Raw genomic sequence first — 27,622 nt, 5'->3', positions numbered from 1 at the left:
AGGCCAACCAGTGGAGAGAGTCAGACAATTTGACTACTTGGGGATCAGGCTAAGTGACGACCAGCGCTGGTCGGCACAGATCAAGAAGAGTCTGACAACACTTAGGCAAAGGGCTATAGTGAGAGCTAAGAAAATAGCTAATACTTGTGAAGGGGAGATAACACCTGCCATCACAGTTTATAAAGCAGTGGCAGTAGTGGCCTCAATTTATGGTGCCGAGCTTTGGGGTCATACCAATTCTAGATGTCTGACCACTGTAGAAAACCGGTTTATTTGAAACTTCCTAAAGTTGCCGATGAGCACCCCTCTCACTCCGCTCAGATTTGATTTAGCCCTAAATGAAATACACAACGAAATTGCACTAAGACCTCTAATGTATTGGATTAATCTTTGGACCTCAGAGGACCGGTCCACTCTCCATACAGCACTAGATGAATTTCTTGCAAATAACAGCGTACTAAAGATCCCTTGGTTCAGACACATCAGAGACACGTGTAAATTTCTCAAAATGGAGGAGGTGTGGAGTGCGCCTCACAATTTGGTAAAGGAAATAAAGGAACGTGTAAAAAAGTGCTACTGGGAGAACATTCTGACCCAAACCTGGTTAAAAAATCATGGCAGTCTGACTTTGCAGTTCTTAGACCACAAATGCAGTCCCAAGTTTGAGGCCTACATGGATAATGTAAATCCTCCATATATCAAAACACTATTCATTAAGTTTAGACTAGGGACCCTTCCGCTTAAGTCATTTACAGCGCAATGGAGATCGGAGGACTGCAATTCAATATACTGCCACCACTGTCAAAAGACAAAAGAGTCACTTGCGCACTTTATGCTTTTCTGCCCTAGATATCTGGTACCCAGGAAAAAGTGGATTGCTCCATTATGTAGGGAAATTGGAATAAGGGAATGGAATACGGCATTACGACTCCTAACAACTGATACAAGTGATAAAATAGTTTTCTCTGTGGTGGGATACCTGCGAAGTGCATGGTCAATAAGAACAAAAGAATTATTATAAATGTGTAATTCCAACACATTGGTTTTAGACTATATTCATTTAATATATCAGTTCTTAATTGGATGAAGCTATAGTCTTAATGGTCTGGATTTTTAGTTTTAAAGAATAATGATGATTTGCATGTTTTTATAAATCTGTGACCTCAATATTTATCTAGGGTTCTTAAAAAAGTAAATTATGTAATTTTCTCCTTCTATACCAGTAAACAGAGATAAATGATAAAATTGGTCCCCCAGCGGCGAGGTTCTTGTAAAAAAAAAAAAAAAAAAAAAAAACACAGGAGACACGAACTATAACTCTGATAATCACGTGCTTTTAATAATTTGGTTTTAGATTATAATTAATTAGTCTGATAAATTTTAATTGATTGAAGCCAAATTCTAACGATCTAATATTTTTATACGCCTAGAGATTTTGTAAAAACAAAAATGTTTAAAAACAATGTTGTCTAGACACTCTTAAAATTTTTAAAGTGCTACGTTTCTTAATCATGTTATGTCTTGTATTGTCTACTTTTATGGCTTATAGCCGAAATAAAGATATATAACTGATCACAGGCATTATCCCAGCAATCGTTTCAGGGGTCAAATTATACTGTGGGGTTTTTGGGAACCCAGCATTTGGTACACAGTGAATCAGGCAGGCTTTATACTTAAATGTTATAGCCAATGGTGCACTCCACTCATAATTTGCAGAGCAGTAATTATATAAAAATAATTCATTGTGTTATAAAAATGTGACCACCAGAAAGTGACCACCCTTTGTATTCTTATTTCAGCAACATAGTAGCAGAGCCAAGATATGATCGTTCAGCAGTCTCTGCTATTTTCAGGATTTAGTAGCTCAAGTGCTCTCAGTAGATACCATCTTGCAGTGGAGAGGCTATCATTTTGACCACAGACTCATTTGACACACTTTTAGGGACAGTATGTATATTTAATCCTCCTTGTTCGAATAGCTTCATTGTTACTAAATGTTAATCCTCGATTTCTGGAATGTATTCACTGTGTTCCATTTGGTATAAAAACACCATCACAGTCAGCCAAATTATGAATTGCATCAATGCCAATGCTGTCTGGACATGAGTTTATTGATGCTTTATATAAATCTAAATCAAAAGCCTAAACTTAAGCCATCTCATGGTGATGTAGATGGTATCACCACTGTATTTTAAATTAATTCAGTGCTTACTGCTTGTTGACATGTGCTTGAACCTGGTTGCTCTTCATTGAGGGTGTTAAAACTGTGACACAATCTGCAATTTTTTTGTTGGTTCTGATCACCTTCCTTCCCCTCTTCCCTACTGAGAGGTCTGTCCTTTTTCAGGTCCCTAGAAAGTATAAATACTCTTATGTGGATCTGGTCTCCTATCTTCACAATCCTAGGAAGAATGATAATTGAGCTCATCACCAAATGTATGTTGCTCTTGTGCCTTATTTCTTTTCTGTCTCCTAAGCCACCCGACCCTTGTTCTTCCTCTTTATGAGACTATTAGAATGTCTTTTTCCCCATGAGATTGCTACTTATCCTGTTTATTTTTCTTTGTATTCACTTCTTTCTCAAAATAAGGGTTTAATTGAGGTGTTTCTAGCCAGATGGCTCTTCCCATGGTGCTGTAAATTTGAGAGATTGTTTTTGTAACTTCACCTCTTTCTTGTGGAGTTTCTGCATATCTTTTGTGATAGGGCCCTAAGAGTTGTAATATTTCCAGTTAACTATTTCAGCTAAGGGGGCGTGGCTGGCAGTCCTGCAAGATGGCTGCCACACCGTGAGGCTCTGCCGGCGGGGGACCAAGAACGCGTCAGTTACCCTCCTTTCACTGCCTTTTTCTCTGTCTACAACGCCTGGGCGGCGTCGGAGGGCCTGTGGAGGCTGCAGACCGGTGCATCTTTCTACACGTGCGCTGGTGGGGCGCATCTGCCACCGCTCTTGTGCCGGGGCCTAGTTGGCACACGAGGAGTGCGTGGGCCTTTCTTGCTCTGGCTTGCTCTGCGGTCGGGAGCCGTCGGAGCCGCAGGGGGCAGCTCCCCCTTGCTGCATAGGCCTTGTCCCCGCGTTCAGGAGGCTGAGACGCGAAGTGGACTCTGCAGGCACCGATGGTTGGCACTGAGTTACCCGGCGCCTGTGGGGCCCTACGGCATGCGGCTCGGACCGCGGGCTGCCGCGGGGCCGCAGCTCTGTGCTGACACAGCGGGGGCGTCTCCCCCATCCTGCTTAAGGCAGTTTCCGCCTTTTTGGGCTGCATTCGTTCGGTGCCAGGGGGCCCAGGACCTACAGCAGCCACCTGGTCTTTTAGATGGCGGTGCTGCCTTGTAGCCCCTGCGGGGCCCAGTCGGCGTCCGGGTCGGGCCGCGGGCTCCAGCAGAGGCGCTGAATTACCGCGGCTTGGGGCCTCTTTTTATTTTTTTGGGGGTGCCTATTGACCCCTTCTCTCTGGGGGGCACCTGTGTGATATACAGGGGGATGCTTTCCTTTTCATACACCCCCTCCACTCTTCCTCTTTTTTTTTTGGCTGCAACTTCTACTGGCCCCTTGTGACCCTGTTGCTGCTGCCCTGTGGGGGCCGCTGGCGGTGTTGGGCAGGTTGGGGGGCCTTGTGCTCCTAAGGATTGTGACTGCTTGTGGCTGGGATACAATTTGTTACTATGCCTGGCTGAGCGGTGCTTCCTGCTGGCTTGGCTTTGGAGCCTGCCGTCTACTCTCCTTCCCCCCACCTGGTTCCAAGGTGGGCATCTTGTGAGATGGGTCTCTTGAATGAGCTCATCATTTTCTTGTGGCCCTTTGCTGGTCGGTTAACTGCCTGTGAAGTGCAGTGGTGCCCCGCTGGTTGCCTGTCTGATTGGCTGTGCAAGAGATGGGGAAGGCTGAACAGAAGAAAGCTAAGCTCTCAATTGAGGGCGGGAAAAAGAAAAGCGCCTCGGCCGGCTGCCTGATGGACGACGTGTTGCCTGAGAAGGAGACTTCTGCGTCCTCCATGAAGGCTTTGTTTTGGACCTCAAGCACAGCTTGGCCAGTATCGATGCTAAACTTGATCATTTGACGGAGCAGATGGACCGCTTAAAGGAACGAGTGGACGGTCATGACTCACAATTTGAACAGCTGCAGTCCCCCACCCCGGTCTTGGAGGATGGTCGGCGTGGTGATGGCGAGCAGCTGCTGCGTATGGAGCATGTGCTGGAGGTGATTCTGAATAAAAATGATCATCTTGAGGCCTGGTCCCACCGTAATAACATTTGCATTCTTGGCCTCCCGGAGTCGACGGCTATGGGGTGCATGGAGGACTATGTTGAGACCATGCTCCCTGCCCTTCTCCCGGGCGAGCTCTCTCATGTGCTGGTGGTGGAGAAGGCCCATAGATCTCTGGGACTGCGCCGTACCCCCCCCCCCCAGAGAGCCCCTGTGTACCCTATTATTGTGCATTTGCTGAATTACAGAGACAGGGATACTATTCTTCGCCTCATCAGGGAGCACAGGCCTGTGATGTACAATGGTGTGAAACTGAATATCTTCCCGGACTATACTCCTGGGGTGCAGGCGACTCTCAAGGCCTTTCTGCCGGTTAAGCGTACACTTAGCCAGACTGAAGCAAAATACTGCCTCATCTACCCGGCTAAGCTGTGGGTCCAACGTAGGGGCAAGTTACATTTCTTTACTGACCTGAAGCTGGCAGCAAAATGTGCTAAATCTTACTCTAAGAAGGCGCCGTCGGGGAGCCCACGGGCCGCTGATGGTGGCAATAGCTCGCTGAGTGACAATGACTGAATTTATTCTTGTTCTACCCAGGGCTCATGACCCTATCGGGCAGTGTGCTCTGCCAATTTCGTGGTTGTTGCGGCTGGGGTGGGAGGTTCTGGTGTCTTTTCCTTTATTTGATGGACCCCCTGCCCTTTCATCCCGCCTGGGATGGGTTTGGATGGCCTAGTCGACGCCCCACTGGATGAGTCCATTTATATTGTTTGCTATCTTGTTGGGTGAAATGCATTGGGGGATGGGTAGGGTTAAAGTTCTGGCTGTCAGCGTGGATGGGGGTTGGGACTGCTGTATACCTGGTTTACTTACTCTGCTTCTTCTTCTCTGTGCTTATGCCTTCTCCTGGTAGCCGCGGTAGTCTTGTTTGTGATGCTGGGGGTTGATGTATGTTCGCATAAGGCGCGGTTGTGGTGCAAGGAAATGTGATGCCTGTGCGTGTTCGCGGGTTAAATGACGGGCGCAAGATGCGTTTGATAGCTGCTTATATGCAGTGACATGTAGTGGACATCTGCATGCTGCAAGAGACTCACCTGGCGGAGGCCACTAAGCACTGGCTGAAGGCTGGCTGGATTGGTGAGTGGCATGCTGTGCTGTATTCACACTATGCGAGAGGTGTGGCGATTCTGCCCCAAAAGGGTCTTCTGTGGCGCACTGCGAGGGTACTGGTAGATCCTAATGGCCGCCATGTAATGCTGAGTGGTACACTGCTTGATAGGCCATGATGGTTGGTAGCACTAAATGGCCCAAATACGGACGACCCAGAATTCTTTGGGGGAGGTGGTGCGACTCATCGACTCGCTGGGCCCTGGGTCCCTGTTAGTGGGTGGCAACTTTAATGTGGTGTAGGACTTTGAGTTAGATCGTGGGATTTGTCTCTCTAAGCAGCACGGTGTGCTGAAGATACGGCGCGAACTGGCTGAACTGAAGGCCCAGATTGCTGAGCTTGAAAAACTCTTAGCTTTGAACTGGTCGGAGGACCTTTTGGTGGCCTTGCGGGAGAAGATGACTCAGTTTCAAGAGGTTGCTCTGTGTGAGGTATGCTTCTTGGGGAAGCACGCTGCGGCATGGCGATATGGTGAGGGTGAAAGAGCTGACCGCACGCTGGCCGCAATGCTCTGCAAGCCGTGGGCTAGTAATTATATTCGGGGCTGAATGACGCGTCTGGTGCGCGTCGCACTGCCACGGATGCGATCACACATACCCTTACTAATTTCTACTCAGCTCTATATGCTGAGCCCCCGGGGTTGCACCCAGAGGCTGCTGCTGACTATTTTGAGGATATAAGCCTTCTGTGGTTCAAGAATGCGCATCAGCAGTATATAGATGTCCCCTTTTTGGTGGACAAGGTTATCCAGGCAATACGCAGCTTACCTGGGGACAAAGCACCGGGGCTGGATTGCCTTACTCCGGCCTTCTATAAGGAATATGCTGATATATTAGCTCCTCACCTCTTAGAGGTTTATGCAGAGGCTCAAGAGACCGGGCTCCTTCCGCCCTCGCTACCTGAGGCTCTCCTTGTGACAATTTTGAAGCCCAGGAAAGATCCGTGCTGGTGCGATTCCTACAGGCCTCTCTCACTGATCAATATTGACAATAATATCCTGGCGAAACTTATTGCTGCTCGTCTGCAACCTCCGTTTCCTTCGTTGGTGCTGCCGGATCAGTCGGGCTTGGTGCAGGGGCGATCCACCCTATATAATCTCTGAACGTTCTTTGCGATATTAAGTATATAATCCACGGCTACACCTTGATGTTTTACTGGATAAGATTGTGGGCTTTGGCTGGGTTTTCAGGATCACTATCAACTGGTCCGAATCGGTGGTGCTGCCCCTATCTGAGGTCACAGTACAGTTCCCCTCTAGATTTCCCCTCTGCTGGGCTGACGGACCGGTGCGATATCCAGGTATATGGCTAAGTAGGGATGTGGAAACGCTGTGGTCAGCTAATCATGGTAAAGCCATGATGTGGCTGGAAGAAAAGGTGAAAGGGTGGCGTTCACTTCTGCTTTCGCTGACGGGCGCATTGCAATAGCAAAGATGGTTCTTCTGCCAAAATTTCTATTCCTATTTATTAATTTACCTCTGGTTCTTACCACTAGTTTTTGAAACAGCTTAGATCTGCCCTTATGATTCTGGCCTGGGCGGGCCAGCGACCTAGAATTTCATTGGAACAACTGACACTTCTGTTTGACCGTGGTAGGATGGCGGCCCCTGATCTTGCATTATACTACCAGTGCACTCAAGCTAATTTTGTGCATTTCTGGCTCCACCCGGTTCGTTACCTACCCCAATTGGCACCTGAGAGCGATGCCTTGTGGCCCGACAGATTACCAAGGTTGCTGGTTGGGCTGCCCCAGACCAGACCACGTGGGGTCGACACAGTGGCATGCACAGAGAGAGCCTGGACGGCGCTGCTGCAGCTCTCGCGCCTGGGGGGAGGCCTTTGCCCCTTCGATACCGATCTTGGACATGGGTGGTATGCAGTTGGCAGAGCATCCATGGGTTTGTGATTTCATCCGTGAATCTGGATTGCTTACCCTAGGGTCTTGGTTCCCTGATGAGCGATTTATTACACCCGCAGCCGCGCTTGGTGACGCACGATACTGTGCTACATCAACTATTCTTTCTTAGAATCCGCACTATGCTACGTGCGCGTTACCCTTGCTTCCCAGAAATGCCTCCGGCGTCTAGAGCACTGGAGCTTATGTATCAGGCGCAGTCCCCGCGTAGGCTTATAACTAAGCTTTATGTATGTATGCAGCTCAAAGTGGATGGGAAGGGTGCTACCACCAGGGCCCAGTGGGAGGTGGACTTGGGTGAGCCCATTTCTGATGAAGAGTGGCACCACTATTGCACGCATATGCAAGTGCTGTCTCCTAACTACACACTGTGTCTCATTCATTTCAATTTTTTGCATCATCTATATTACACGCCTCGTCGGCTGAAGAAAATGGGCTTCCGGACTGAGGCGTGTTGTGAGAGATGCATGTCCCATGATGCGGACTTCATGCATATGGCATGGAGCTGCCCGATGCTGAGTGCGTACTGGTTAGAGGTGCTGGGGGCGATTGAGAAGATGACTGGGATACAGCTACTGCATACCCCCAGGCTTGCTCTCTTGGGGTGTGTTGAGGGACTCCCTGTTGCGCATAGGAGACTGATCGGACTGCTGATGTTGCTGGCAAAGCATAGGGTTGCGATGTGTTGGGGGAGGTGGCAGACTCCCCGCTGTACGGAATGGTTGCATGATGCTTTGTATTGTCAAGACCAATTAATGATTTACTGGGACCTAATGCCGGAGGGATCGCGGCCGCGAGACATATGGGCCCCTCTGTGCTCTTTTTTATAGACCTGTGCGCCAACAACTTCACGACCTTAGCGCCATCAGGATTTGCGCAATAGTTATACCCCCCTGCTGCACTTTTCCCTCGTAGGCTTCATGTGAATGATCCTCTGATGGTTATGCAATTCCTATCTTCTCTCACTTCTTCTGCTTTATCTTTTTCCCTTCCTCTCTTTCTGTCTTCTTCCCTCTTTGCTGTACACTCCCCGCGCTGGAGGTCGTCTGTATGTTGTTTCTTCCAAACATTGAGGGGTCGCATTGATGCGTTTTGGACAATAATGGTGATCTATGATGTTGATTGCTGCCCCAGGGTGTATGGGGCGGTTGGATGTAAGACTCTACTATTACTTATTTTGTATTTGTCCATGATCCTTGTATATGATGTAGGAAAGTACCATCTTGCCTGGCATGTTACCCCCATTTTTACTGTATGTATGGTTGTTTTTGCCTGTGTCGCTGGGATCCTGCTAGCCAGGACCCCAGTGCTCATAAAGTATGCCCTGTATGTGTTCCCTGTGTGGTGCCTAACTGTATCACTGAGGCTCTGCTAATCAGAACCTCAGTGTTTATGCTCTCTCTGCTTTTAAAATTGTCACTGCAGGATAGTGACTAATTTTACCAATTCTGATTGGCACACTGGAACACCCTTATAATTCCCTAGTATATAATACCTAGGTACCCAGGGTATTGGGAGTCCAGGAGATCCCTATTGGCTGCAGCATTTCTTTTGCCACTGCAGCCTGCGTGAAATAACGTCCACGTCACAGCCATTTTTCACTGCATTTAAGTAACTTATAAGTCACCTATCTGTCTAACCCTCACTGAGTGAAGGTTAGGTGCAAAGTTACTTAGTGTGAGGGCACCCTGGCACTAGCCAAGGTGCCCCCACATTGTTCAGGGCAATTTCCCCAGACTTTGTGAATGCAGGGACACCATTACACGTGTGCACTTCTTATAGGTCAATACCTATATGTAGCGTCACAATGGTAACTCCGAACATAGCCATGTAACATGTCTAGGATCATGGAATTGTCTCCCCAATACCATTCGGTATTGGGGGGACATTTCCATGCATCCCCGGGGCTCCAGCATAGAGCCAGGGTACTGCCAAACTAACTCTCTGGGGTTTTCTCTGCAGCTACCGCTGCTGCCAACCCTCAGACAGGCTTCTGCCCCCCTGGGGCCTGGGCAGCCCAGTCTCAGGAAGGCAGAACAAAGGATTTCCTCTGAGAGAGGGTGTTACACCCTCTCCCTTTGGAAATAGCTGTTAAGGGCCTGAGAGGAGTAGCCTCTCCTGGCCCCTGGAAATTCTTTGAAGGGCACAGATGGTGCCCTCCTTGCATAAGCCAGTCTACACCGGTTCAGGGATCCCCCAGCCCTGCTCTGGCACGAAACTGGACAAAAGAAAGGGGAGTGACCACTCCCCTGACCAGCACCTGCCCAGAGCTCCTCCAGTGTGCCATGTGTCCCAGACCTCTGCCATCTTGGATGCAGAGGTGTGAGGGCACAATGGACATCTCTGAGTGGCCAGTGCCAGCAGGTGACGTCAGAGGCCCCTCCTGATAGGTGCTTACCTTTCTCTGTAGCCAATCCTCCTCTGAGGGCTATTTAGGGTCTCTCCTGTGGGTTTCTCACCAGATAACGAATCCAAGAGCTCACCAGTGTTCCTCTGCACTTCCCTCTTCGACTTCTGCCAAGCATCGACCGCTGACTGCTCCAGGACGCCTGCAAAACTGCAACAAAGTAGCAAGATGACTACCAGCAACATTGTAGGGCCTCATCCTGCCAGCTTTCTTGACTGTTTCCTGGTGGTGCATGCTCTAAGGGCTGTCTGCCTTCACCCTGCATTGGAAGCCAAGAAGAAATCTCCCGTGGGTCGATGGAATCTTCCCCCTGCCAACGCAGGCACCAAACTTCTACATCACCGGTCCTCTGGGTCCCCTTTCATCTTGATGAGCGTGGTCCCTGGAACACAGGAGCTGGATCCAAGTGTCCCCTATAGTCCAGTGGCCCTTCGGTCCAAATTTGGTGGAGGTAAGTCCTTGCCTCCCCACGCCAGACAGTAATCCTGTGTGTTGCGTGAACTGCAGCTGCTAGGGCTTCTGTGCACTTTTGCAAGACTTCCTTTGTGCACAGCCTAGCCCAGGTCCCCAGCACTGCGTCCTGCATTGCCCAACTCACTGAGTTGGACTCCGACTTCGTGGGACTCCCTTTTGTTGTGCTGAGACGACCGCCATGCTCAGATCTTCTGAACGCTTGTTCAGGTACTTCTGCTGGTGCTGCCTGCTTCTGCGTGGGCTCTCTGTGTCGCTGAGCACCCCCTCTGTCTCCTCCTCCAAGGGTCGACCTCCTGGTGCTTCCTGGGCCCTGGCAGCACTCAAAACCTTTAACCGTGACTCTTGCAGCTAGCAAGACTTGTTTGTGGTCTTTCCGCTTGGAAACATGGGACATCTTCTGACCAAAGGAGAAGTTCCTGCCACCTTCCGTTGTTTCAGAATCTTCGGCTTCTTCAACACGGAGGCAGCCCTTATGCACCTTCATCCGGGGTTTAGTGGTCTCCTCCCTCCCAGGACACTGCGTGACTCTTGGACTTGGTCCCCTTTTTTTACAGTTCCTCAGGTCCAGGAATCCATCTTCAATTCTTTGCAGTCAGTTGTTGTCTTTGCAGAATCCCCTATCTCGACTTTACTGTCTTTCTGTGGTAGTAGGGTAACTTTACCCCTACTTTTCAGGGTCTTGTGGTGGGGTATCTTGGACACCCTTAGTGTTTTCTTACACTCCCAGCAACCCTCTACACACTACACTAGGCCTGGGGTCCATTCGTGGTTCGCATTCCACTTTTGGAGTATATGGTTTGTGTTGCCCCTAGGCCTATTGTCTCCTATTGCATTCTAATGTGTTCTACAGTGTTTGCACTACTTTTCTAACTGTTTACTTACCTGATTTTGGTTTGTGTGTATATTTTGTGTATATTACTTACCTCCTAAGGGAGTATATCCTCTGAGATACTTTTGGCATATTGTCACTAAAATAAAGTACCTTTATTTTTAGTAACTCTGAGTATTGTGTTTTCTTATGATATAGTGCTAAGTGATATAAGTGGTATAGTAGGAGCTTTGCATGTCTCCTAGTTCAGCCTAAGATGCTCTGCTATAGCTACCTCTATCAGCCTAAGCTGCTAGGACACCTCTAATCTACTAATAAGGGATAACTGGACCTGCCACAAGGTGTAAGTACCACAAGGTACCCACTATAAGCCAGGCCAGCCTACTACATATGACCTCTCAGATGTGTCTGTTTGATGTTGTTCTCTATAAATGCCAGAAATAAATACATTTAAAAAAAAAACTATTTCAGCTAAAATGTCTGTTGCCTATCAGTTTCATCCTAGGTCTACCACAAGGAGGAATGATGCTTCCCCTATATTTGCTTTAGAACCTGGGGTAATAAAGCTACTGAAGTAATGCCGTGTAGTAGTGCAGAGAGTTGATAATCTGCTTCCCCGTGACTGGCATTGCAGTGGATTTGGCACTAGTCCCTTTTGGGGGCACATTCTCATTATCCATTGTTTATCCTGTGGAGTTCAGTGATGATAAATCGCCTCCAAATGGTCGTTCTTCCTACCTCCCAAGAATAGGATTTCACCCCATTATTGCAGTTATAGTTTGTGGAATATTGCCAGTGGCTTGTGCATGTGCAGGCATGTGGGTAGTGCATGTGGCCTCAGTCTGGTGTACTACAAACTGTCTCAGCTATCTGTGTGTTCCTATTTCCTCAGTAAACGGTTTCCTTTTCCCTCATTAAGTAAACTGTGACTATTTGGGGGGAGGTGCATATGTAGTTAATACTGGTCATGTCTGTCCTGGCTATGTTAGCAGTCCCAAACTCATTGTGTGTCTCAAGCTGTAGCTTCCCTTGAAACGGGGCCTATTTTCTCTATATGTGAGAGGCACTTCATGAATTTACATGCTTTATTGCATGCTAGATGATGTGTTATTGCATATCTCTTGAATAGTCATGTTCACCTGCAACATCTGTTTCAGCACGTGACTAGAATACCTCAGTGGTATACAACTGGTCTGCTCTAACCACTAACGGGATTTTGTCACAGGTTATTAAGAATCCCCTCTCTGTCAGATGGGCGTTAAGGACAGGTCACATATTTTCTGGCATATCCACTGTTTTTATGTTACCTCACTGCTTCGCCTGTCGTTGTTTTCAAAGACTAAGGACTGGTACCCGCTATTCGAGCAGATCTTTTGCAATATTTAAGTGCTCAACAAACCTCTGTTTACTACGGGGACTCCTTTCTTTGTACTGAAAAGGATGGTAAAATGCCATCGAATATCTCCAGTAGAGTTTGTGTTTTCCACATATTTTCGGGTACCACGTATAGCACTACGTTGGGGATCATGTGTTATCCCCAAAATATTTGGGTCACACCTAGTAGATGCCTACTGGAAAGTACGGCTTCTTTTGGAGAAAAGGAGATCTGGTAGTTATCTCTCATTCCCCTCCTACAGTGTTAGCTCTAGTAGGCAGCGGTGTTAGGAGTCAGACAAACCTGTCAGAAAATATCTTATTTACAGATGTTATGTATAGAGGCATGTCCCACACCCTGAAATCCGTATACACGAGTAGTTGGTATTTTACACTACATGGATATTTATTACATGTTATTTGTCTGCACATTGTTCAATATAATAATTATATACATAATAATAAAATCAGCAGTTATACAAAGAAGGGCAAACTTTAAATAGGCCCTAATCATATTTAATCACACAGGCCTGTCCTGTTTATCTATAACTTGCTTAGATTGTAACTATCCTCTTAAAAGTATGGTTACATTAGTTCCCTAAAATTTGTCAAGCTAGTTACAACCTCCACGCATACCTTTATGCCACTTGAAGGGAGAATTCCGTATTTCCTCGTTTCCTGCGGCAAGTGGTCGATGACTCTAACCAAGCCCTAACAACCTCATCTTATATATGTTTAATAGGCATGATGTTCTATGAAGCAAGGAGAGGTTAGCTCATACTCCGCTACTGTATCATCACACACGATATTTGTTTCTTGTCAAAATATATACACAGGCTCACTGCTAATTTTTTCATTCTTTCGGTGACGAATGGGAATTTTTCCTTTTCTTCTTTGTTAGCTTAAATTTTAAGATGAATTATGGCAATCCAAGCACTTTATTAGCAATACAAATACAATTCAGTGTACAGACTGTGATGGGGATAATGTCCTCTGGTATTTCGCCTATTCCTAACTGCCAGCTGCAGGAGACCTTTTGAAAATTTAGATGCACAAGCGGTGTAATATCAGACATCCTTTGCACCCAAATAAGATTTCTAACAGAATTACGTTGTTTCTTCAGTTGTAGATGCCACAGTACTAGGCCTTGCCAGGTTCCATTACAGAATTAGATTGTCATCAGCTCATGTTTTGTATAAACAAGCAAAGTTTATTGCACTTTCAAACAGTATCAATGGAAACGCAACTCATCTGTACATGGGCAGCACTTTCTGTGAACGTGGAGCACCTTTTCAGCCAAAGCAACGAGCGGGTATATACACCAAGCAAGGCAGTGGCAGAATGGTACAAATCGGAACTCAATTAATGCTGAAGAGAATATTCCAGGTATGGAAAAAAACAATTCAATCTAATTGTGACAAAAGGCAACAAAAAAACTGTTACTTTGCCAGCAGACACTGCCAACCTGAAACAAGAGGAGATGCATTTTCGATGAACTGTAGAGGAATGTTCGCTTACGCCTTTCCGGCGTTTCCCATTGTTTAACGAGATGATCACCATCATGATGCAGCATCAAACTGCTGTGGCCCAGGCCATTTCGGTACGTAGACTTCCCACTGTCCATTACTGTTCGCCTCCTCCTAGATAGCAATCAATTTGTATTATCTCACTACAGCAGGCCGGTTTTTTCACCCAGATAAATCTCTACTCAGCTTGACAGACTGGCTCCGAATCCCAACAAATTATTCAAGTTTAAGACATTTCTGAAAACAATGGAATAATATGAGCTCAAGCCAGAGACCAGTCGAACAACAAACTTATAAAGGTAAGTGGAAACGCTTCTGTTTGGTTCCAGCAAATCTTGAGCAGTAACCCTGCATGCTGGTAGGTGCTGTGTCGGTGTCATTGGGTCGTCCACACTGGAATTGACCTGCACAATGCCTACATAGGCTCCACCCCGGTGCTCTGGCCTAATTTGCTTTCTTCCCGTGTCAGCAACACTAATTCGTAAGAGCTACCCTCGTCATTTATTTAACACGTTTTTTTATGTCCTTTCAACTTTTTTAAAGCATTGGTGCTCCTAGTGTGTTTACAGATGTCCCCTAAAAAGCCTGTGGATTTTAAACCCTGTGGGGCCTGCGACACAGAAATGCCTGTGACGGACCTGCACCTGGTTCGCTTGTGATGCCTGGAGCCGGACCATGACTCCAGGGCCTGTCCCAACTGATACACATGGATCCTAAAGTGATTCGGGAGCAGAGAAAGAAGCTCCTTGCGACTCGATATCTGGTGACTCAAACCACTTAAAGTCCTGGTGGCGTGGAAGGTCCCGGGCCTGCTCTTGGAGTCATTCCCATTAGTTGTCAACACGTTCGAAGCCTTCATTGGGTAAGTCCCACAAGCAGAAGAAGGGCAAGAGGTTAAAGTATCGTCTTGACTGTGCTGGTCCAAGCAAACGGACGAGGTACAGGATGAGGCCCTCGTCTAGGCCCCACTCCCACACCACCCCACCTGCAGATCCTGAGTCTAGGCCCGCTGCATGTCACCCTGAATTTCCTGGAGCCGGAGGGGCCCCACCCAACTCATATTTTTATGAGGACGTGCACCTCATATTTAAGTTACTGGGTCCCTCTGGAGCACCTTCTGGCCCATCGAGTTTGGAATGTGCCCCACTGGGTTTCTGGGTGGGTTCACCCTCTACAATAGCAGGGCTACTAGATCTGTACCTGGATAAACAACATAATATCAAGATATAATCACATTGACTTTCAATAGACTATGGTTCTAAGAGTTCTCATACTGTAACCATGGATAATCTAAGAAATGACTATAACTAGACCTCAAGAAATCTAGGCACCTGGAAAAAATCAAGAATGGGTTACTACAATGTTTCATATGAGCTTTTAATGAAATATCACATACTGTCTAGAATACAAGAACCTTCTAGAATAATGTTTCAGAACAAACATTGCATTTGTACATGAGGACAAAGGCTATCTGAAACATTCCCTGGAAACAACAGGAATTGTAACAGGGACTTAATATGCACAAAGAATGTCGCACTTTGAATTAAGCATCTTCACAGAAAATCCCAAAGCTTGGGATAAATGTATGCACCTCAACAAACACAACACACCAAAGTTTTCAATGCCATGAAATGATCACACACACTGTTGAATTAAGAGCCAAGCGATTTATGCCAGGGTTGAATCGCGCACACTGTTGCCGATTCAAACAAGAATATGTAAATGCCATGAAATGATCGCGCACACTGTTGCCGATCTGAATGCCAAGGTTTACATGAGAGAAATGAATCGTGCACTCTGGCGATTCGAACAAGAATATGCAATTGCCAAGAAGTGATCGCGCACACTGTTGCCGATCTGAATGCCAAGGTTTACATGAGAGAAATGAATCACGCACTCTGCCGATTCGAACAAGAATATGCAAATGCCATGAAATAATCGCGCACACTGTTGCCGATCTGAACGCCAAGGTTTACATGCTAGGAATGAATAGCGCACACTGCCGATTCGAACAAGAATATGCAAATGCCATGAAATGATCGCGCACACTGTTGCCGATCTGAACGTCAAGGTTTACATGCTAGGAATGAATCGCGCACACTGCCGATTCGAACTAGAATATGCAAATGCCATGAAATGATCGCGCACACTGTTGCCGATCTGAACGTCAAGGTTTACATGCTAGGAATGAATTGCGCACACTGCCGATTCGAACAAGAATATGCAAATGCCATGAAATGATCAAGCACACTGTTGCCGATCTGAACGTCAAGGTTAACATGCTAGGAATGAATCGCGCACACTGCCAATTCGAACAAGAATATACAAATGCCATGAAATGATTGCTCACACTGTTGCCAATCTGAACGTCAAGGTGTACATGCTAGGAATGAATCACGCACACTGACGATTAGAACAAGAATATGCAAATGCCATGAAACGATCGCGCACACTGAAAGTTTCACAACTAGGCCCAAAACTCGAAAGTCTTTGAGAATGGGGTCGGGGGCCCAGTCCGACCTCCACCTTACCGCCCTGCTCAAGGATCACCAACATAATGAGGGCAGGCCTGGAACATCAAGGTAGGCCTCCAGAACAGGACCTCAGAAAGTTACTGCTGCTCTGCACCAGGACCTCTGAATAGTGAGCACGTGGAGCTGGGCTGGCTCCCTTATATAGAGTCTATCCCAGCCCACAAACCACACCCAGTCATGCTGCAGGGAAAGCTTCTAGAAGGTACTAGAAAGGGACCACACCCTAACACACTCAGTAAGCCTGCAGCAATACCTTGCAAATTAACAGTTATTGCAAACATCATTAACAATATTTTTTCAAGGTTAATCTCTGCATTGCAAAAGGTTAACATACTGCATATAAACACAATGCATGAATTATGTTCTTTCATAAAGACTGGGTTTTTACATTTTTGTCGCCCATAGAGCACGCACTGTTCTGATGTTGACAGTACTCCCCTCTCCCTAATGCACTGTTGGGCCTGGTTTGCCTGGGTTAAGACGATGAAAACATCTCACTAGTCGTGGCGCATGAATGTCAGATGCGGAGACCCATGAGTTCCTTTCAGAACCGTAACTTTTCCAAGAGATCAGATACCACAGGTTACGACCTCTAAGTTTGGAATCCAACACCTGTTTACCTTCGTATTCCAATTCCCCCTGTACTAGAACTGGAGCTGGTTGGGAGCGTACCTTCTGGACTGCTTTTTTCAGGAGGGAAGTATAGAACACTGGATGAATACGCAGTGACCGGGGCAACTGCAGTTTATAGGTCACTGGATTAATTTGCTGGAGGACAGTGTAAGGACCTATGAATTTGGGATTAAACATGTGCTTTTTCTTGAAGTCAATATGTCTTGTAGAAAGCCACACTTTATCACCTGGTTGATACTGAGGTCCTTCACAATGTTTCTTGTCGTAGTGCTTTTTGTATTTTTGTTTAGCTTTTTCTAGATGCTGTTGAATCAGTTTCTGGGTTTGGTGGAGTTGTTGAATGGTTTCCGACACAGCTGGTGTAAGAGAATTTTCTTGAGGAAGGAATCGTGATGGGCAAGGTATCAGGATGGTAGCCAAACAAGCCAAAAAAGGGTGTGACACCAGTGGAGGTGTGAAACAAATTATTGTAGCTAGTTCAGCTAACCAGAGCATTGATGTCCAGGAATGAAGTGCTTTCTCAGCGTAAGCACGCAGGTATTGTTTCAATGTCTGATTCAGTCTCTCAGTTTGGCCATCTGTTTGAGGATGATGGCTAGTAGATAGTGTGGATGTAACTTGAAGTGTTTTGCACCACGTTTTCCAGAAGTTGGAGGCAAATTGTGATCCTCGATCGGAGATAATCATTCTCTGTAGCCCGTGATAACGCACCACTCTATTCAGTAGGATGGTTGCCAGTTCACTGGAGGTGGGCAATTTCTTACAGGCAATGAAATTTCCATGTTCCGTGAGACTATCTACCACCACAAGGATTACTGAGTGCTGTTGAACAACTGGTAGACCTGTAATGAAGTCTAACAAAATGTGTTCCCAAGGTCGAAGTGGAGTTGGGAGCGGATGCAACAAACCTTTCGGTTTTGGATGGCTTGTCTTGATGCAAGCACAGACTTTGCAGTTAGTGACCATTGTTTTAACGTCTTTTGTCAGAGTAGGCCACCAAAAGTAGCGTTGGATTCATTCAAGAGTTTTAGGAGTGCCTGGGTGACCTGCCGTAGGTATAACATGCAACCAATGAAATACATACGTGCGCCATGGAAAGGTAGTCCTTGCTTGATTGATCTTTTGGGATGTGCTTGAGCCCATGCCTGCCATTTCTCAATGGTGGAGGAATTACGGATGTCTTCAAAGAAGTCTTCAGTCCTTATGATGCAGTGGACCTAGTCTGGAGCAATGATAGCTCTGGAAGGCTGGATTGTAGGTAACGTGGTAGACTCTTGGTGGGACAAGGCATCTGCTTTGCGATTATCTTTACCAGGACGAAAAGTTACCACAAAATCAAACTCAGCAAAAAAAAAGCATTCATTGTAATTGCTGAGGAGTCAAAAGTCTAGCTGAACTCATGAACTGGAGAATGCGATGATCAGTATATACTGTGATAGTGTACTTGGCACCTAACAAATGATGTCTTCACTCTTTAAAGGCATCACATATCTCCAGAAGCTCTTTCTCAGCAATGACATAGTTCTGTTCGGCTTTGTTCAGTTTTCAAGACATGTAAGCTACAGGATGAAGTTGGCCAGTGTCTTTACTTCGTTGTGACAAGACTGCACCAATTGCCACATCTGGGGCATCTGCTTCAACTATGAATGGATGATCCACATCAGGGTGAGTAAAGACTGGGGCAGTGGAAAAAGCTTCTTTCAAAGTTGAAAAGGCTCTGTCAGCTTCTGGAGACCACACAAGTTTTTCTTTCTTTCTCAATAACTTGGTGATTGGCGCCACTGTCTGAGAGAAATGGTTTATAAACCTGTGATAAAGGTTTGCAAAACCCAGGAAGCACTGTACATCTCGAACAGTCTTTGGAGTGGGCCAATCGGATACTGCTTGTACTTTCTTTTCAGCCATGACCATACCTTGAGGGGTAAGGATAACCCATAAAAACTCAACTGTGGTAACATGAAATTCACACTTGGTTAGTTTGCAATATAAATGATGCTTTCGAAGAGCTGTGAGAATCTTCTTGACATGTTGTACATGTTCGTGTTCGGCTTCATTGTCAGAGTAGATCAAAATATCATCGATATACACTATTGCAAATACTGTATGTCTAGATACTCTCTAAGGACGTCATTCAGGAAAAATTGAAATGCTACTGGAGCACTGCACAGTCCAAAGGGCATGACGGTGTATTCAAAGAGACCATATCTTGTCGCAGTTTTCCATTTGTTACCTTCTCTCATTCTGACTAAATGGGAAACACCTCGTAAATCGAGCTTAGTGTAGATTTTTGCTTTTTTCACTTGATCCAACAAGACAGGAATCAGAGGCAAGGGGTATTTGTTCTTGACTGTGATCTTGTTGAAACCCCTATAGTCAATACAGGTTCGAAGGTCCCCATTAGCCTTGGAGACAAAAAAACAAAGGAGAGGCTGCATTAGACTTGGAAGGGCGGATGAAGACATTCTCTAAGAATTGATCTAGGTACTTTCGTAAGTTTTGATTTTCATGTTCTGACAAGGTGTACACACGACAGCTAGGGAGTATCGCACCTGGGGTTAGATCAATTTGGCAGTCAAAAGGTCTATGAGGAGGCAAGGTTTCTGCTTCTCTTTCATCGAACACATCTTCATAGGATGAATACTGCCTGGGCAACTTTACTTCTTTCTCCGCTGCAGTGGCTATGTGGGAGTTGCAATTTTTTTTGCAACTCGAGACGTTTGGAAACATTTCTCATTACATAAGGCGGAAGAGAACACGACTTTCCGTTCTGCCCAATTAATCTCAGGATTGTGATGAGTTAACCATGGTAAGCCAAGGATAATTCCATACTGAGGAGCATGGATAACGTCAAAGATGAGCTTCTCTTCATGTTTGTTCTTTGATCTCCCTCATCACGGATCACCCACAAGGGGACAGTCTGAAGAGCCACTGGGCCTCCAGTCAAGAGTTTTCCGTCTAGTGCTTGTATTATCTCTGGAGTCTTCTTCTTGGTGCATGAGATCCCCCATGCGCGCACCAATTGGGCATCAACAACGTTCCCGGTAGCCCCAGAATCTACTAGGGCGTTCTTGAAATAGTTCTTTTTCTTTACTTGAACTTTAATGCCCAGCTTGAGATGCCTAGACTGTGAAGGGTCCACAGTGACACCCAAAGGACTTTGTTCCTTCTTTTCTAACGTTTCCTGCAACTGACTCACTCTCTCAGCTAAGCTAGCTGCTATATCCTTAGATGACACTACCTCTCCTTGGAGCTGCGTGATAACTTTGACTAGCTCGTCCAATGTGACCATGCTGAGAACACACACAAACCAGGAGGATATTAAATTCATGGGCTCACTATTCTGTCAGGGAGACCAGATCCTCGGGGCCTGCGCACATTCCCAACATGTCCACCACTAGACAGCTCCAAAGCTCCAATAGAAATACCACATAGCCTGAGAGAGTCCAAGTGGGGGAAAAGGGGATTAGGTAGGGAACAGCTGGGAAGGAGACCTGTAGGAAGCAAGAGATTAAACAACACAATATCAAGATGTAATCACATTGACTTTCAATAGACTATGGTTCTAAGAGTTCTCATACTGTAACCATGGATAATCTAAGAAATGACTATAAATAGACCTCAAGAAATCTAGGTACCTGGAAAAAATCAAGAATGTGTTAATACAATGTTTCATATGAGCTTTTCATGAAATATCACATACTGTCTAGAATACAAGAACCTTTTAGAATAATGTTTCAGAACAAACATAGCATTTTTACATGAGGACAAAGGCTATCTGAAACATTCCCTGGAAACAACAGGAATTGTACTAGGGACTTAATATGCACAAAGAATGTCGCACTTTGAATTAAGCATCTTCACAGAAAAATCAAAAGCTCGGGATAAATGCGTGCACCTCAACAAACACAACACACCAAAGTTTTCAATGCCATGAAATGATCGCGCACACTGTTGAACTAAGAGCCAAGCGCTTTATGCCAGGGTTGAATCGCGCACACTGTTGCCGGTTCAAACAAGAATATGTAAAAGCCATGAAATGATTACGCACACTGTTGCCGATCTGAAGGCCAAGGTTTACATGAGAGAAATGAATTGCGCACTCTGCCAATTCAAACAAGAATATGCACATGCCATGAAGAGATCGCGCACACTGTTGCTGATCTGAATGCCAAGGTTTACATGAGAGAAATGAATCGCGCACGCTGCCGATTCAAACAAGAATATGCAAATGCCATGAAGAGATCGCGCACACTGTTGCCGATTTGAATGCCAAGGTTTACATGAGAGAAATGAATCGCGCACTCTGCCGATTCAAACAAGAATATGCAAATGCCATGAAATGATCACGCACTCTGTTGCCGATCTGAATGCCAAGGTTTACATGAGAGAAATGAATCGCGCACTCTGCCAATTCGAGCAAGAATATGCAAATGCCATGAAATGATCGCGCACACTGTTGCCGAACTGAATGCCAAGGTTTACATGAGAGAAATGAATCGCGCACTCTGCCAATTCGAGCAAGAATATGCAAATGCCATGAAATAATCGCGCACACTGTTGCTGATCTGAATGCCAAGGTTTACATGCTAGGAATGAATCGTGCACTCTGCCAATTAGAACAAGAATATGCAAATGCCATGAAATGATCGCGCATACTGTTGCCGATCTGAACTTCAAGGTTTACATGTTAGGAATGAATCGCACACACTGCCGATTCGAACAAGAATATGCAAATGCCATTAAATGATTGCGCACACTGTTGCCGATCTGAATGTCAAGGTTAACATGCTAGGAATGAATCACGCACACTGCCGATTCGAACAAGAATATGCAAATGCCATGAAACAATCGCGCACACTGAAAGTTTCACAACGAGGCCCAAAACTCGAAAGTCTTTGAGAACGGGGTCGGGGGCCCAGCCCGACCTCCACCTTACCGCCCTGCTCAAGGATCACCAACATAATGAGGGTAGGCCTGGAACATCAAGGTAGGCCTCCGGAACAGGAGCTCAGAAAGTTGCTGCTGCTCTGCACCGGGACATCTCAATAGTGAGCACGTGGAGCTGAGCTTGCTCCCTTATATAGAGTCTGGCCCAGCTCACAAACCACACCCAGTCATGCTCCAGGGAAAGCTTCTAGAAGGTCCTAGAAAGGGACCACACCCTATCACACTCAGTAAGCCTGCAGCAATACCTTGCAAATTAACAGTTATTGCAAACATCATTAATCATATTTTTTCAAGGATAAACTCTGCAATGCAAAAGGTTAATATACTGCATATAAACACAATGCATGAATTATGCTTTTGCATAAAGACTGGGTTTTTGCATTTTTGTCGCCCGTAGATCGTGCACTGTCCTGATGTTGACAGTATCCCACTCCTGAGAGCCTGGTAGTGAAGTCCTCACCCTCCAAGGTGAATGGTATTGCTTTCACTTTTAGTCCACTGAAAAGGGAACCTAGGAGGCTGGATACCTTCGGGAAGATGATATTCTCTTACACCAGCCTTGCACTAGGGTCAGTGAACATTGCAGGCCTTTTGGGCTGACACAGCCACACGGAATGGAATTCCATTATGCAAGAGCTGCCCATAGTCTCTGAGGAGGCCCGAGCAATCCTGACCTAGGCTGTTGCTGATGGCAGGGATGCAGCAAAAGTTCACAATACAATTCAGACTGGACACTAAGAGACTCAGGCTGGACAAGGCCATTGTTTTCTCTGTGGTGCTCTGTCACCATGCTCGGCTGAGATTGACTGATTTTGTGGATATATTCAGGTATTCCTTATGGACGTGCCCTTTGATGATACTTGCCTATTCGTCAGTAAGGCCAATTTGGTGCTTGAGTGTTTCAAGTGGAATAGAGCCATCTCCCAGTCATTGGGACTCACGATTGCCCAATATCAGCCACATTCTTCCTTTTGTTCCTTCTGTGGCTATGATAGAGGTTACCAGCTGCATCCTGTAGGAGGATGGCCTAGTTTGTAGTGGGTACCTTGGGTACTTACATCTTATACCAGGTCCAGTTATTCCTTATTAGTGAAGTAGTAGTGTTCTAGCAGCTAAGGCTGATAGAGGTAGCTATAGCAGAGCAGCTTAGGCTGAACTGGGAGACATGCAAAGCTCATGCAATACCATTTATAGTTACACAGTACCTATACACAAGTAAAGACAATACTCAGTGTTACCAAAAATAAAGGCAAGGGTGCCCTCACACTTACTAACTTTGCACCTAACCGTCAGCAAGTGAAGGTTAGACATATAGGTGACTTATATGTTACTTAAGTGCAGTGAAAATGGCTGTGAATTAACGTGTGTGTTATTTCACGCAGGCCTGTGCAAGGGTTTGTCTGAGCTCCCTATGGGTGGCAAAAGAAATGCTGCAGCCCATATGGATCTCCTGGATCCCAAATGCCCTGGGTACCTAGGCACCATATACTAGGGACTTATAAGCGGGAGCAGTGTGCCAATTGAAATTGGTAAATGAAGTCACTAGCCTACAGTGACAAATTTAAAAGCAGAGAGAGCATAAACACTGAGGTTCTGGTTAGCAGAACCTCGGTGACACAGTCAAGCACTACTGACAACACACACAGTAGGCCACCAACTATGAGCACTGGGGTCCTTGCTAGCAGGATCCCAGTGAGACAGGCAAAATACACCGACATATTGGTTTTTTATCTATGAGCACTGGGGTCCTTGCTAGCAGGATCCCAGTGACACAGTAAAAACACACTGACACACACTCACAAACAGGCCAAAAGTGGGGGTAACCATGCTAGAAAGGGGCTACTTTCTCACACATCCTTTCCAACAGTCTCACCACGGGTAACAGGCTTCCCAGCCTTTTTGTGGCTGTGGACTTGTCTCTAAGTCCCGTGGGAACCAAAGCCGAAGATCTGCCTAGCCTGCCATGTTCCTCACTACCTCCAGGCAGCCGCTGTCTCAAAACCAATTTATTACGACCCTTGTAACACCACAGGCACTGTGTTGGAGGGAGGGCTAAGGTACCACCTGCCACAATGGAAGGCCATTACTTTGGACAAGTGGATACTCCAGATGGGTTACGCCCTTCTACTGCTAGACACCCAACTGCCCATGCACTGTTCTTGTTGCACCATGAAGTGAAGTGAAGACTGTTTTGGCCAAAGGAGCCACCGAAAGAGTGCCAGCCTCAGAAGTAATTTGTGGTTGCCTTCCTGCTACTTTTTGTGCCCAAGAAGGACTAAGACTGCCACCTCATCTGCACTCTCTCAACACCTCCCTGCAAAAGGTGAAATTCAAGATGTTTATACTTGCTCAAGTCCTGTCTGTTTTTGACCCTAGAGACTGGATGGTAGTATTGGACCGACAGGACACCTGTTTTCCCATCTTCATCCTGCAGGCCCTTCGACGTTACTTGCGGCTTATGGTAGGACAGGAGCATTTCCAGTACTCTGTGATCCCCTCTCACCATTGCGCCTTGCATGTTCTTGAAATGATGGCGGTTATCGCAGAACACTTGCAGAGGTCAGGGTTCCTATTCTTCCCTACCTTGATGACTGGCTCCTGAAGGTGGGGTCACCCTATGCAGTCGTCACACATCTCTAGGCTATGGCACACCTCCTGCATTTGCTGGTGTTTACTATCAACATGATTAAGTCACCACCGACACCTTCTCAGGCGCTCCCTTTCATTAAAGCCATTTAGTGCAATTCACAGCTTACACTCTCAGAGCAGAGAGTCCAAGACATTTGGGCTATGAGCCCAATGTTTCAACTTCAGTCCTGGATTTCATTGAGACTCACTCGGGACTGCTGGGTCTGATGGCCTCCTACATCCTGCTGGTGAAGTACACTCATTGGCATATGTGGGCTGTGCGGTGGGATTTGAAGTCCCCCTGGGCGCAGCATCATGTCAATCCCTCCAACCTGGTCAAGATTTCGAGGGAGACAAAAAAAGATCTGCAGTGATGGTTATAGGACCAGGGTTGGGTCAATGGCAGACCCCTCTCCCTTCCCCACCTCCCACCCAGAGCTGACAGTGATGACAATGCGTCGTTTCTGGGCTGGGGCGGCCATCTGGAGAAATGGAGATGAAAGGCCTCAGGTCTCTGGTGGGGACTCTTCTCCACATCAGTCTTCTGGGGCTGAGGGTGATTCGCTTCTTATTGAAAGCTTTCCTTCCCTCCATCAGAGGGTAGTTGGTCCAACTGTTCATTTATAACAATACCCCCATGTGGAATTGCAGGAAGTAGGGCTGTTAAGGGACATGGATCCTATACCAGGAGGCTCTGTGCTTCTCGACATGGCTGGAATACTTTAACATTTTCCTGGTTATATAGCACCTGCCTGGATTTCGAAACGTCAGGGTGGATGAACTCAGCTGTTGATGCCTCACGGACCACAAATGACATCTTCATCCGGAGTTGGCTTAAGGTCTCTTTCAGAACTGGGGAGAACCTTAGATAGATGTAGTTGCCACTGCTGAGAACACAGAGTGTCAACACTTCTGAGCATTAGAGTTTCTAAAGTGGCTCTCTCTTTGGGACGCATTCCAACTAGACTGGAATATGGGACTTCTATACCCTTTTCCGCTGATACTTCACCTCCATCTTCTCAAGAAGATAAGACCCGACTAGACCCAAGTCATCCTGTTGGCTCCCAATTTCCCAATTTGGCATGTAGAGTATGTTATCTAGAACTCCTGAGCATGTGCATCCACCCCCCGATCATGATACCCTTTTGGGAGGATCTCCTGTCACAGAAACCGGGCACTCTCTATCTTCATGCATGAAGATTCAGCAGTGGCAGTTTAAGGGTCTTCGACCTTCCTCTCAAGGTCTGTGACATCATCTTGGCAGCAAGATCTCCATCAGCAAAAATGCTGAATGCCTGCTGTTGGGACACATTTGTGGCTAGGTGCGCTACAAAACACAGTAACCCACTTTCTGTTCCTCTGTCGAAAGTGATGGTGTTTGTTTTATCATTATATCTGCATGCCCTTGCTCTGGGCACAATTAAGAGGTATCTGTTGGCCATCTGAATTTTTTTACAATTGCTGGGTCAAAGCTCCCATTTTTAATTAACCCATGTGACATGTTTTCTGAAAGCTCTTCTGGATATGTTTACTCCAACACCTTTTGTTATGACCCGAAGGGATCTTGATTTAGTTCTGACATCTTTAATGTGTTCTTCTTTTGAACCCATGGAGACCTATCCTTTCAGAGCTTTGACAGTAAAAACAGTCTTCTTGGTTGCCATCACATTGGCCAGGAGAGTCAGCAAGCTGCAGGCTCTTTCTGTCCAGCCTCCAGATACAAGCTTCTTCCCAGACAAACTAAATTGCCAATCCTATGTCTCCTTTCTGCCAAAGGTTGTAACACCCTTTCACATCAGCCAAACCATCACACTGCTGACTATCTTTGCTCCAACTCATCCCTCCAAGGAGATAAACAACTCATCTCCTTGTACCCTAAGAGGGCAGTGTTCTTCTATATAGACCGTACCAAGGAATATCAAGGGATAATCAACTGTTTGGGTCACTGAATCGAAGAAGGCAAAAACAGTGCAGAAATAGACCATCTCTAGATGGCTAGCAATTATTATGATCTGCTACCATTGGCCAGGAAGCAACTCCCGGAGGGCTTGCAGGCTCATTCCACCTGAGCCAAGGCTGCATCTATTACTTTACCTTGCAGAATTCTTATCTTAGATATCTGTCAGGTTGCTACATGGGCATCGTTGTACATATTTACAATAAACGACAGCCTTGAGTGTAAGGTCACCCATTCAGTCCTCCAGGACTTTTGTGTCTGAGTCAGTTCGCAGATGCATGTCTGGGGAGGTATTGCTTTGGTATCTTTTTTAAGGTGAGGAATCTGCGGCTAGAAGTCTCTGTCACATAAACAAGTTTCTTACTAAGCCTGGGTGGAATTCCAATTACGCCAGAGTAATTTTGGTAATTCCTTGTTACTCTTTGATGTGGAATTACTGATAATTTTGCAATTACTCCTGCTTGCATAATTTCAGGTGGAAAATCCTACTGCAAGAGCACATTTAGTGAGCGCAAGTGAATGCTCGGGCTTGCTAATCATGTTCTGCTCCATTTAGCGCTATTTCTTAGTACAAAAAATGCATCCTCGAGTCCATTATGGACGTTAGGGGGCATCTGTGTGCCAAGAAATAGTGGTAACTGCAGAATGGCTCTTTTTCCATAATTCTGCATAATCTTGTAGGATTCTTAGGTAATTCCATGTGATTACGCTACATAGAATTACCCAAGTTACTCCCACCCCATTACTTACCTTTGAAGTAATTAATTCTTTAGTGTATGATTAATTAAAGTCTTCACAAAATCAGAAAAAGGAAGACAAATCAGTTCAACCTTATACAGCAAAACATTATTGAAAGAACAGCTCATTAAAAAGAAAATCCACAAAAACTGCAGCAAATTCATGCCATACGTTAACACAAAATTAGTGCAAATATGCAGAAAAGTGCAACATGGAGGGCTGTTGCAGAGCCTTTTGACACCACCTACTGGCACACAGTGGTACTCCCTCAAGATTTTCTAGATTC

The 27,622-nt window shown here is 46.0% G+C and overlaps 1 protein-coding gene across 1 annotated transcript in view; it reads left to right on the top strand.

Annotated features, from left to right (window-relative positions):
* LOC138275894 (kinesin-like protein KIF17) overlaps positions 1 to 27,622 on the top strand; it is a 1,877,333-nt gene that overhangs the window by 1,595,799 nt on the left and 253,912 nt on the right. The window contains exon 17 of the mRNA XM_069219138.1: positions 17,483 to 17,512. Within this exon, the coding sequence (XP_069075239.1) occupies positions 17,483 to 17,512 (30 nt within the window). The remainder of the gene's footprint in view (positions 1 to 17,482; positions 17,513 to 27,622) is intronic.

This window comes from Pleurodeles waltl, chromosome 2_2 (assembly GCF_031143425.1).
Source record: "Pleurodeles waltl isolate 20211129_DDA chromosome 2_2, aPleWal1.hap1.20221129, whole genome shotgun sequence".
NCBI lineage: Eukaryota > Metazoa > Chordata > Amphibia > Caudata > Salamandridae > Pleurodeles > Pleurodeles waltl.
This window is presented reverse-complemented; position numbering and strand designations above follow the sequence as displayed.